The following is a 12482-nucleotide window of genomic DNA, read 5'->3' on the forward strand; positions in this document are numbered from 1 at the left end:
GCGGCGACCTCGGCTGCGGCGCGGCCAGCGGGGGCGGAGCGCAGCGCTGGCGCACGGCACTGACGTCACCGCCGCGCCGGGGCGGGGGCTCACGTCACGCGTCAGGGGCGGGGCCCGAGCGGCGGGGCGAGGTGCGGGGGCGGGCGGAGGCAGGCGAGGCGGGCGCCCTCTGCCGGTGTCTCCGGAAGCGTGGAGGCCGCCGCTCGGGGCCGTGGCAGGGCGGGGCGGGCGCCCTCTGCCCGGTGTCTCCGGGAAGCGTGGAGCCGCCGCTCGGGGCGGGTCCTAGCAGACTCCTGGGCACGGGCGGCTGCTGGGGGCTCCCGGACGGGCCAGAGCCGGAGGGCAGGCCCCGTCGCTGAGCCACTGGGGGAGTCGCAGCTCTGAGGGCCGCGGCCGGGGGCGAGCCGAGGGGCCAGGGCAGGAGGCCTCGGCCTCGCTCCGTTCCTCGCCATATCTGTACGGGAGGCGGTAGGAAATGCGCTGCGAGGCGCCGTGAGGGGACTGCAGTCGGTTCCCGCTCCCGGGCGGGCACGGGTCAGAGCAAGAGCGGTTCAACGAAGAGCAGCGGAGCCTAAAGCTGGACCTGGGGGTTGGCGGCTCCCTAACCACGCTGCGTGTGTGCCGCTGGCCCGCCTCTAGCAACCAAAACACCTTTGGCTTCTCATCAGGTCTCCAGATGAGCTGGCATCGGCCAGTCTGGGGTGCCAGCAGGCTCGCACGCTTTGGGGGACAGCCCTCGCACGGGGAGAAAGCAAGAGTCCTAAGGCTTGGCGCACTGAATCCCCTCGGGATCAGGGGTTTATCCCAGCAGTGAGGTGAGCTGCTGCGGACAGCCGAGACTCAACAGCGTCAGAGTCGCCTCCCTTCGCGGGTTTTGCCCCATAAATCACATCTGGGGAAAGGCTGCTTGTGAGAAGGCAGCCCAGGAGCCCTCCGCCTGCGCCAGCGCAGGAGCAGGAACGCGAGAAGTGCGGGAGCTGAGCAGAGCCCTGCGGGGGGCTGCAGAGGTGTCCCCTGCAGAGCGGCACGGGGGTGCTCTCCGGGCACTGCTGCCGGAGCCCTCTGCTGTCTCTGTCCTCAGCTGGTGTGCAGGGTGACTGGAAGAGACTTCATCCCAGAACAGTGGATTTGGATTTCGTGAGTTCTCTTTAGCTCATCGCCCTAAGCTAATTAGTGTGGCCAGGGCACAGTTAAAGCACAAATTCAATTACAAACTCAGCAGAAGGAAATAGAAGCTGTTCCCTTTTTAATTGTGACCAAAAGAAGGACTCATCTGTAGCTAAAGCCTAATTGCAAAAGCCCACCATGTGTATGTTCCTACTCACACCTCCTCAGGTGAAGCTTTTGTTTAAATTACTGGAAATGATCCATATTAAAAGACTCTTTGTCCATATTTGTCATTGGCAGTTGCCCACTGAGCAGAACTGCAGCCCCTGTGCCTTTGCCCAGAGCTGCCCAGGGCATGCAGGTTGCTGAGGGAAGCTGGCAGCTGCCGTCCAGCACCCAGAACCTGGCCCTCCCCTCAGCTCTTGCCTTGGCCTCAGTCGCTGGCGTGGCAGAGGACACTGAGCTTGTGGGTGGGAGCAGTGACCCGGAGAAGGGTCTGAGCCTGACCAGATGTGGTAGGGAGGCTTGGAGCAGGCCGGGAGAGGTAACTGCTGTCGCCAGACCGAGGCTGCTTGCAGTGCACTTTTGACCCCCGGCTCAGCACGTAATCCCTGTGTGACTCTGCCTGTGCAGGGTCAGCTCTGGGGGGCTGCAGGTAGCTGTGAGGATAAACCCAGGCCTCCTGAGCTGTAGCTGTGCCCTTCCTGTGCCCAGGAAGGGCACAGGGTCGGTGATTCTGCCATTGTGCTGGGCCAGGTGCACAGAGGGAGTAGCTCAAGAGGCAGACATTCTGCAGATGGCAAAAGTGGGTCAAGGTGTCTGCTGGCAGCTGTTCAGGGGAGGGGGCTCTGAGGACAGGCTGTTCCTGCCCCGTTTCTGTTGGCACAATGGAGGGTTATGGCTTTCAGAGAAAGAGTCAGGCCACCAGAGAGCAGGCAGGCTGGGAAGTACAGGTACAAGAGGCCATTTGTGCTCCTGCTTTATTCCTGGTTGCATGGTGAGGGTTCTGACGTTGAGGAATGGAGCATTTAAAAAGGCAAACAACAGAAAAACTACTTGGGAGACGAATCTGAGGGGTGAAAAATGCATTTTACTGGCAGCCTCACCACTGTGCTCACATGTGAGGGTGTGCACCTTGCAGCCTGCCCGAGACCAGAAGCTCGGAGATGGATTAAAAGTAGAGCACATTACAGAATTATTTCCTAGTTGCTTATCAGGGGATCAAAGGCCCTCGATGTTTGTCATTTAGCAGACCAATCAAGCCCATGAAACAGCACCAGGAGCCCTGACACAGTTGTCTGCGTAGCTGGAAAGCAGTGGCTGGCTGTGGTGACTGCTGGAGTAAAATGGACTTTGCACTCCTGGGGAGAGAGAACTTCCTGAAACAAGAAATCAGCTTTCTGAATAATAAGAAAATTCCTCTTCCCTACACCTAGAAAGAACGATTGGTTTGAAAGGAAATTGATTTGCAATGTACCAGGGAAGACAGCCCTGGAATAGATATGGGGTGGGAACTTAACGAGGACTTTAGCCAGAGGAAGAAATCGCTGCAAAGGCTTCATTCTGTGGTGCTTTACATCTTGAAGCACAACAGAAATCAAGGTGAAAGCAGAGGAGTGATGGCAGCACCTATCGAGATGAGGAGGAGCATGGCAGCAACAGAGCATCTCAGCCTTAGGATTCTGGCTCCGAGGAGCAAGAAGTGCACAGCACAAATGTGACTCTGTGAGAACCTCCCCAGCTTTCTGAGTGGTACAGGAACAGGCTGGGCCAAAGCAGCACAGCTGGGACCTGTGTTCAAATTCTCCTGGAGTTTGGAGACTTGCTGCCAAGCTTCTGCCTCAGGCCTGGGTTTAAACTCTCTGCTGGGTTTAAACTCTCTTCTGGGTTTAAGTAATGTGCAAATGGCTTGAGCTGAGTAATTGGTTCTCTCACTGAAGACTAAGAAGGTCTTGACTTGCTTTTCCCACAATTAGCTCATTTTCAGGGGCACTGTTTGTCCGGACTCTGCTGCTTTGCACTTACCTGTGATTTTCAGTCTAATTCAGTGGTTCTGGTGGTTTTCAGCCAGCAGAAAAGCCACTATTTGATGCAGTAAAAATCACGAGGAAGCCTGCTGCTGTGGTTTGTGAAGAGCTCCATCATGCACAGGGAGCCCTGCTGACTGTGGATTAACGTCCAAAGTGACAAAGATGACCCTTATTTAGTAAGATTAAAAGACTTGGCAAAGGTCACAGAGCAGAGCTGTGCAAAGCTGCAGACAGGGCTTGCCCACCTTCTGGTGCCTTCCTAAGCCTAATCATTAAATGCCAGCCTTAGCAGGGCTGTAAATAGAGTCCTCTGCCTGCTTTAAGCATTTTCCTAAACATCCTGTTTCTAGAGATGTTTTTTTCTATGTTTAAATGTTGTTTTGCCTTAGTGGGGATTACAGTATTGCAGCATGAAGTGCTCTGTCTTAACTGCGCGTTGAAACAGCAGAGCGCAGGGGACTGACCTCATCGGGAGAGTGCTCACAGACCCCGAGTCTGCCAGAGCTTCAGGGGGTCTCACTACAGCCTGCAGTGCTCTGTGGTCACTGAACCAGAGACCCTGGGAAATGATCACACTGTGATCCCCGCTGGGAAATAAACCGCTGAAACACTACCGCAGGGGCTGGCTGAAGAGACGCTGGTGTCCCATCCAGATCCTCCCCGCAGAACGTGGGTGTGTGATGGGCTGTAGTGGAAAAAAGGGATCCCAAACAAGGAAACCCGTGGCATCGAACAGCCGAGCTTGTCCCTGTTGCGCTGCAGCCAAACGCTGCCCAGGGGAAAGTGACAGCCACGCTGCTCTGCTTATAGGAGTCAGGGAGCAGGGCCCGCGAAGTTTGTCCTGGTTTGGGAAGCTAAAACGGGATCGAGAATGCAGGAACCTGGGCACGCAGACGTGTTATGGGACAGGTGTGTTACCCTTGGGTCTCTAAGGGAATAAAATGCTCAGGGCCAAACAGTTCTTTTGACTCGGGAATCTACAGCTGTATAAGCAGGAAAGAACTCACAAGCAAATTGGCTTCGTTACGGAGGAGACCTAAGCGGATCAGAACGGTGATGAGATTCCTGTTTCGATCGCGGGTGCCGTTTGTTGAACACAAGCTGATCTCCAGCGGCCAAGGCTGATGCGCTTCGCAAAGGCAAGGCGGCCGGGGGGGCGTGGGGTACCGGCTCCGCATCGGCACCCGCAGAGCGCTCCCGGGGCCCAGCGCGGCGCAGCGGCAGGAACGCCCCACGGCGCCGGGCGCCCCCTGCCGGCCCGGAGGCCACACCGTCGACAGGGCAACCCCCGCCCCGAGGGGGCGGCCCGCGGGGGCGGTTCGGGCTAAGTCGGGGCTCGGCCGGCAGCCGCCGCACGGCTCGCAGAGCAGCGGAGACCGGCAGCCGGTGAGACGGGCGGTGAGAAGCGGGCGGTCCGATGTCCTCCAGCCGGGGCGGTGAGGGGGAGCGGGGCTCTGTGAGGCGGAGGGTGGGCACGGGGCGGCGGGACGGGACCCCCGCCCGTTTCTGCGCATCTCTCACCGAAACGGTCCCCGGCTGGCGTCTGCTCGCGGCTGTGCGTTACCATCGGCGCCCTGGCCCTGCCCGCCGCCGCAGAACGCTGCGGGCAGCTCTGGGGCAGCTGCCGGCGACAGCGATCCGCGGGGATTTGTTCTGCCTGCTTTGCCTCGAACGGCGACAACGGCCACCCGTGCGGCGCTTGAAGGGGCACCTGGGGCAGTGCTCACCTTCTGCTCCTGTTCAGCGCCTCCGACGGAAGTATTTGCTAGCAGCTCGTTTCTGGTTCGGGCACAGTCACCGCTTTAAACTGTGCAGCAGCTGCGCAGCCCTGCGATCGAGCGCCCCGCGGAACGGCCCCAGGTGGAGCCGCTTCGGTGGCAGCAGCGGCCGCAGGGCAGGTGGCACAGAGTGACAGCACTGCCCGCTGCGGCTCTGCGGTAACGGCTTTGCACCCTCCCCGGCAGGACCATGGCCTCCATCGCCGAGCGCAACCTGCATTGCCATCAAGCCCGATGGGGGTGCAGCGGGACTCGTGGGGGACATCATCAAGCGGTTTCGAGCAGAAGGCTTCAAACTGGTGGCCATGAAATTGATTCACGTGAGCTGTCCTTCATCTGCAACTTCTCCTTACAAACTGCAGCCGCAGAACAGAGCAGTGTGCTGCAGGGATGGTGTTATCCTGCAGGACAATTAAACCTGAAGCTCGGGAAGTCCTGGAATGTTTCTATTTCTGGAGAAGCTCCAGTTCCCCAGCTCTTGCTAACTGCTTTAGACATGCAAGCATGCTAATTTTAGTAACCTGATGGTCCCTAGTCTGAAGAGAGTATTCATTTAGGTGCCTCTTATACCTAGTGGGTGTCTCTAAGTGGCTGGTACAAAGCCCAGCTGATGCCAGCTGTCAGTGTGGCAAAGAGCACCTCTGGAGGTGGGCTCAGGTGAGAGCCAGGGGTCCAAACTCCCACCCACCATAAGTGCCTCGAGGGAGGCCCTGGAAACGCTGAATTTCCAAGGGTGTGCAAGACCCAGGACTAGTAGCTGTGTGCTGAGTCTGCAATTTCAGGATGCTCTCGAGTTTCTACAGTAAGATTTGCTGGGGTTGGTTTCTGTTGCAGGCCTCTGAAGACCTGCTGAGAGAACACTACATTGACCTCAAGGACCGTCCCTTCTACGAGGGCCTGGTGCAGTACATGCACTCGGGACCCGTGGTGGCCATGGTGAGTTCTCAGCTAAGAGTTCATTGTTTTGGCAGCAGGAACATGCTCTCACTCGCTGAACTCCAGCTTACTTTCAAAAGGCCTTAAAGCCCCGGGCTGCAGTGCTGTCACAGCAGATGTGCTGTTCACAACCTGCTCTTTCAGCTTTTTCCATCATCAGGATCAGGGTGTTGAGGGTAGTGGGGGAACCAAAGCTGGGACCTTGAGGAGCAGTGAAGCTGCACAACCCCCCCACTATGCAATGCCATTCACGAAGCAAGCTGGAAGGAAGTGGTGGGATGTGCTTGCTGTGCTCTAAGCTATAGTCATTGCAAATCTCTGCCTTCAGTAAAAAGGAATCTCCTCTCGTTCACCTGGCAGTCTGTACCAGAGAGCTGAGCCAGAGGTATAGCTCCTCAGCCAGCAGATAGCTCAGCAGGGCTGGTCACATCCTGGGATGTTGCTCTCCCTGCCGAGGGGAGGGGAGCACTTCAGCAGACACTTTAAACACCTGGCAGAGAAACTGGAGAGCAACTGCTTGCATGGTGATGGGTGCTAGGATGCACTGTGCCACGTGGAAGGTGTGATCAGTGCTCACTCCTTCATCGACCACTAACAGTTAATCACCTCCATGGGGGTTTGTTTCCAGGTGTGGGAGGGTCTCAACGTGGTGAAGACTGGAAGAGTGATGCTGGGGGAAACGAATCCATTTGACTCCAAGCCTGGCACGATCCGTGGGGACTTCTGTGTGCAAGTAGGAAGGTACCTTTTGAAACTGTCAGTTCTGTCTAATGACATTGAGTGTCCAGAGGCATGTCACAGTAGATGCCAGGACACACGCAGGAGCTGTGCTCTGTCCTTCCCTGCCTTGTGCAGAGAGTTCCATTCCCTGTACCCATGCCGTGCCACCACCTGCATGTGGAAATCCAGCTGTGGGCTCCCCCACTGACAGAACCAGGAGCAGAGCTGGCACTGTCTGCTCCGTGCCCACCACTGCTGCACAGCTGTGTAAAGCTTCTCTGCCCTGCAGAAAGAGCAGCCTGCCTTGCTTGCAGTCTGAGGCCTGCATGGCTTCTGTGTCCACTTTTTCTCTTCTCAGGAACATCATCCATGGGAGCGACTCTGTAGAAAGTGCCGAGACAGAGATCAGCTTGTGGTTCACTCCTGGAAGAGCTGGTTGATTACAGGAGCTGTGCTCATGAGTGGATCTATGACTAAAGCTTCCCTCTACCTTCCAATACGTCCTGCCTGTAGACAGCTGCTAGGCTATAGCTGTGGCCCAGCCCTCCCTACACACTGGTAGATACCTGCCCCAGGAAGCTGAGATGGCTCTGGTGTGAGTGTCAAGCGCAGCCAGCCTCTGCTGCTGCTCTGGGTAAAGAGCTGCGAGGTTAGAGGTGGAATTGCACTTCTGGAGGTGAGGGAGAGAAGCTGGAACACTGAGCAGAGAATGCAGGTAGCTTCCTGAAACACTCTGTAGTCAAAGAGGGTATTTTGGTAGCGGGGGGGAAAAATGCTAAGGATACATTTGTAAATAACTGCAAGTGGCCCAGTGTGCAAGGCTGGAGCTGCTCAAAGGTGGCTTGTGCATGTGTGCCCAGGCATGGGAGCCTGAGCCTGCTGCCAGCCCCGGATGGCTCCAGCAGAGCTTCTGAATTCCCCTGTGCACAGCTGCCAGCACTTCCTCCAGACTGACACTGTTTCAACTTGCCTTCCCCCGCCCCGAGGATTTATGTAGCATTTGAAGGCAGGATTAATAGGGCAGGCTCTCTGAAATGCCCTTTTATGTGAAAAGAAGATTAATGTGCGGATGGATGAGGGAGATTCACCTTGAGCCACTTGGCTGTAGCAGTCCTGGCGCTGCGCAGTGACAACTGAGCGGCGTTTGCTCTACTGCTGAGCAGGTGGGAATGCAGCTGGGTCCTTGTTTCTGTTCCTTCCTGGGTAACTCCCAAGCAGGGTGCCCTGGGGTAAGCTGTGCCAGAGGCAACTTTAGCACTGCTGTCAAAGGGATTTGATGATGTAAGGAAGTACAGAACAGTGATGTCAGTACCTCAGCAGAGGTGTCTGCTGCTGTCAGACAATACTGGAGGGGGAACAAGAAACGTGTTGGGGTTTCTGTTGTGTGTTTGTTTACCCGCAGTGCTGAATCCATTAAAAACAAGAGTTGCATCAAGCTCGTTGTTCGGACTCCTGGATTGCTCTGCTGCCGTGAGTTCTTGTTCCACACGGGAAGCCGTGGAACGTATGCTGCTGTGAGTAGCCCTCAGGAAGGGGCTGCATAAACACTGCCCAGGTATTTCATTACCACTGCAGCTGCCCGGCCGGGTGGCACTGTAACGAGACCAAGAGAAGCTTTTCGTGGTAAACGACAGCGACAGCTCCGTCCCGTTAGCTCCTGCGCTGCGGGTCCCGGGGCCGCGGAGTTTTACACCTGCCCTGCGCTTCTTCATCTCCCTGCATCTCAGCACAATCACCACTGCCTCCCTCGGCCTGCGGCCCCGCACCGCCGTGCCGCGATTGCAGGCAGGGGCAAAGGCAGGCCGGGGGCAGCAGCGCTTGGCCAGCGGGGCGCTGGAACGTCTCTGAAAAGGGAAAGCGAATGCCCCGGTAAAACCTCTCAGCGCCGCGGAGCGTCCCCGAGAGCCCTCCCGGGCAGCTGTCGAGGAAGCCAGGGCGACAGGTGCCGCTGAACACAGCCCAGCCGCCAGCCGCCAGCCGCCCCGGGCCGGCCGCCAGCCGCCGAGAGCCCCGGGGACAGCCGCTCCGCGGCCGGCCGGGCCCTCGGGAGCACCCCGGCACGGCCCGGCACGGCCCGCTCTGGCGGGCGCCGGCGGCCGAGCGCCGCAGCGAGCCCCCAGCCCCGCCGGGCCCGCCCCCAAGCGCCGCAAACCGGGCGGCAGCTCCTCCTCCGCGCTGGGCGGGGGCTCCGGCGGCCGCCCGCCTGCTCCGCCTCTTTCTCTGGCGGCTGCGGTGCGGGCGGCTGCGGCGACTCCGGCAAGGTGAGGCTAGGCCCGGGCCTGCTGCGCTCCGCTCCGGATCGCTCGGGCACGGGAGACCGAGGGCCCGTTCCCCGGCTCCTCACGGCGGAGGGGCCCATGCGGCTGCGGGCGCGGCGGCGGTGGGCGGCGGGGCGGGAGCGGGTGCCAAGGGTTGGGCGCGGCCGCGCCGGTGCCGCTGGGCCCGCGGTGGGGGCGCGGAACGGGAGCCCCGCGCCACGTGGCCCCGGCCGGGCCGCAGCCGCCATGGCGGGCGGGCACCGGCGCCTGCCGACCTTGGGGCGACGGGGCCGGGGCTGACCCTGCGCCTTCCTCTGCCCCGCAGCGCGATGGCTGCCAACTGCGAGCGCACCTTCATCGCCATCAAGCCCGACGGCGTGCAGCGCGGGCTGGTGGGGGAGATCATCAAGCGGTTCGAGCAGAAGGGCTTCCGCCTGGTGGCCATGAAGTTGGTGCACGTAAGTGCGCGGGGAGCGGCCAACCGCAGCCCCGCTGCCTTCCGCGGCCTTCCGCGGCCTTCCGCTGCGTTCCGCTGCGCGGGGCGCGCTGCTGCGGCTGGGGGCGCGGGGGCGTCCGCAGGCGCTCCGTGCCCCAGGGAAGCGCTCGCTCGGGCGGCTCCGTGCAGCCGGGAGCCGAAATGGCCCAGCCCGAAGGGTTGTACCCGGTAACGTCACCCAGCCAAGCTGTGCCCCCCGTGCTGCTGGGGATGGCTTCCGCAGGCAAGGAGTTGTGGCAGCTCACCCCCGCTGCGCGCTGCGCGCTGGGAGCTTCCCCTGAAGCCCAGAACGCTCCCAGCAGCTGCTGTGGTGCTCTCGATGGTAGCCTCCCGTCCGCAATGCTCCTGCTGTACACTGACAGCCTTTGTGGTAGGGCCGTTTGAAGGTGCTATCTCTTGTCCCATCCTTTCAAAGGGCCTCTGAAGACCTTCTTCAAAACAGCCACTACATTGACCTCAAAGACCGACCCTTCTACCCGGGGCTGGTGAAATACATGAACTCTGGACCCGTGGTGGCCATGGTAGGTGGCTGGATTTTACCCCTCTTGTTCCACACAGCTCCCTCTCCTGTCATTCTTTTATGCACCCCTCCCAAACAGTAACTTGCCTGAGTAGACTCTCCCCCCGTTTGTGCCTGCAGCTATCACCAGCAGAAACGTTTTGAGGTTTGACCCTCATTCATCAGTGAGGTCTGAGGCCAGGTGAGCATCTCCTTGGCGGAGTGGACCTTAAGGCCCTTTGACTTTTTCCCCCTAGTCTTGGTTACAGGCCTGGGAGAATCTGGGCTGGGTGAGGCTTGGTGCTGGAGTTCTCTTTTCAGACTCCTGGCCAAGCTTAAGCCTTGATTCCTAAGCACAGCCTAACAGGATTTGTCTTTTTTCTTTAAGGTATGGGAAGGACTCAACGTGGTTAAAACTGGGAGAGTCATGCTAGGGGAAACAAACCCTGCAGACTCCAAGCCTGGCACCATCCGTTGTGACTTTCTGCAATTCAAAGTAGGAAGGTTTGTGCTCAGTTGTGATGATGGAGATCAAGCCCGTTGGTGTTTTGCTGTAGAGGGTCACAGCTGTAGTAGAGCCCCCAGGCCGATGGCAGTGTACTTGTAGGTCACAGCACCTAAGTGTTGCTTAAGCAAAGGGCTTGGTCCAGAGCAGAGCTGTTTTGAAATGCAGCTCCCCGGGCACCAATGTAAGACCTGCTGGTGGCAGTGACTTAGCCCTCATCGCCCTGCTGCCAGGCTTCCTTAGCTCCCAGGGGTGTCCAGGTCCTGTGCCTGGCCGAATGCAGCTGTAGGTGCTCCTCCCAGTGTCTGCCCACGCAGCAGTGCGGAGTGCCCTGGAACGAGGCCTTTGCTCCCCACAGGAACATCATCCACACGGCAAGTGACTCGGTGGAGAGCGCGCAGAAGAGGAGATCGGCTCTGGTTCAAGCCTGCGGAGCTGGTGGACTACAAGTCCTGTGGCCCACGACTGGATCTATGAGTGAAGGGAAGCCCCCCACAGGGAACTGTGCCTTCTCAATGCCTCTCGTCCCAGTGCTGCCCTGGGAGCAGCCCTCTCCAGGCTCATTTCAGCTCTTAAATAAATGGATGTGAACTGATCTCGTGGTGCTTTCGCTGTAGGGCAGCTGTGCAGGCAGGGCAGGGTCCCCAGTCCATCTTCTGCTCCAGAAGGAGCAGGTCACACAAGACCTCAGAGATCTCTTCCAACCACAGCAATTCTGTGCTAAACCTCCCTCTGCAGGCAGAGCAGAATGAACGTTTGAGGACTTTTGGTCGTGGCAGGGCTGCCTCGAAGGCTACAGAAAGACGGCAGCTGCAGAGCCACTTGCAGCTGGAGCTGAGCTTGAACTTCCACTGCAGAACTGAAGAGACCCTGGCTCATATAAGCCGTACCAGACCTAAAAGGTGGTGCCTGGGGTGACTCAGCCAGCCCCAGCGGCTGTGGCTCCTGTTAACAAAGGAGAATCAACGCCTCCAGGGACAGTGATAAGCTGTAGATGAGCCACCTTCAGGACAGTTTGGTGGCCTCGATGACTCCACCCTAGTCCTGCTCGAGCCTGCTGCTGTGGCCATGCTCAGCCCAGCAGCCCCAGCTGCCTCCCCCTGGGTTTTCCACGTCAGGGGTTTGAATCTCCTTGGAGGGGATCTGCAAGCTGTTTCTGTAGGCTGAGGAGCAGCTAACCAAAGCACCCACGGCTCAGAAGGGCTTTTTATCGTTTTTATTTTGTGTAAAAAAGGCAGATTTAGTGAATTATTTTTCTTCTTGTACACAAAGTTATAGTTTTAATGCTTTCCACATCCATGCTGAAAAATCTGCAGGTCTCGTAAAAAGGAAAGAAACATTAATCCCCTCCAAAAAGCATATTCCACGTGGTTATGTACAGCGTGAGAGAGCCTGAACCCACTCTCCCACCAACCCACACGATGACAAGAAATAAAAGTATCATTTGTACAGATACTGATCTCTATCAAATACAGACAGAAACGATGTAAAAACCCTTTTGTTTTGTTTCACCTTGATTGCCGCCCCAGCGCTTCCCCAGGGGCCAGAGCCGATCCTCTGCTCTAAAAATGGCTGTGGCTTCTGCTTTTAAATACCAAAATCAAAAGGAAGAAAAAGTTCATTGAAATCACAGTTTTCCCCAAATGCCTTCCCAGCAAAGGATTGTTACCAAATGTATTAGCACCATGGTACAGAGACCGACGGGAGAGGGCATTCACGTCACAGAACAGAAACGAACGACACTGAGACCCGTGTTAGTATCCGAGAGCGAGGGACCGGGCACTGCTGCAGCCTCCCTCGCAGGCAGCGCGAAGAGGGTTAAGGGTTGTAGTTAAAAGCCCGAGGTCAGCAAAGGGGTTCTGAGCAGCAGGGAGGGTGCAGAACCCGCGCTCCCCGCAGGTACAAAGCCTGCTGTGCCCCTGCTGCGGGGAGCCTGACCCCAGGAGAGGCTTCAGGTGCCCGACACTTTGCTGCTTTCTAGCCAAGTCACAGAGTTTGGAGTGAAGATGAAGCTCTCTAGAGCTGTGCCAAGCACCCTGAAGCCCCCACTGTGGGCACAGCAGCCAGCTCGCTCTGGAGACCACTGACAGTGCCTGCTGGTTTGGCTCAGGTGCTCCTGCAGCCTCTCCTAAGCAGCGGCCATCGCTGCGGTG

At 58.2% G+C, this 12482-nt stretch overlaps 2 protein-coding genes across 2 annotated transcripts; both read left to right on the top strand.

Moving 5' to 3' along the window:
* The first annotated feature begins 4418 nt into the window (after positions 1-4418).
* LOC135179112 (nucleoside diphosphate kinase A-like) lies at positions 4419-8006 on the top strand. The gene is given in 6 exon segments (XM_064150493.1): positions 4419-4573; positions 5102-5235; positions 5750-5851; positions 6480-6592; positions 6930-6996; positions 6998-8006. Coding segments are annotated over 6 exon segments (486 nt in total). The 5' UTR covers positions 4419-4554; the 3' UTR covers positions 7049-8006.
* Positions 8007-8729: 723 nt separating this feature from the next.
* LOC135179113 (nucleoside diphosphate kinase-like) lies at positions 8730-10924 on the top strand. The gene is given in 7 exon segments (XM_064150494.1): positions 8730-8832; positions 9155-9287; positions 9742-9846; positions 10213-10328; positions 10688-10742; positions 10744-10785; positions 10787-10924. Coding segments are annotated over 6 exon segments (471 nt in total). The 5' UTR covers positions 8730-8832; positions 9155-9158; the 3' UTR covers positions 10811-10924.
* Positions 10925-12482: the final 1558 nt, after the last annotated feature.

This window comes from Pogoniulus pusillus, chromosome 11 (assembly GCF_015220805.1).
Source record: "Pogoniulus pusillus isolate bPogPus1 chromosome 11, bPogPus1.pri, whole genome shotgun sequence".
In the NCBI taxonomy this organism is placed as follows: Eukaryota; Metazoa; Chordata; class Aves; order Piciformes; family Lybiidae; genus Pogoniulus; species Pogoniulus pusillus.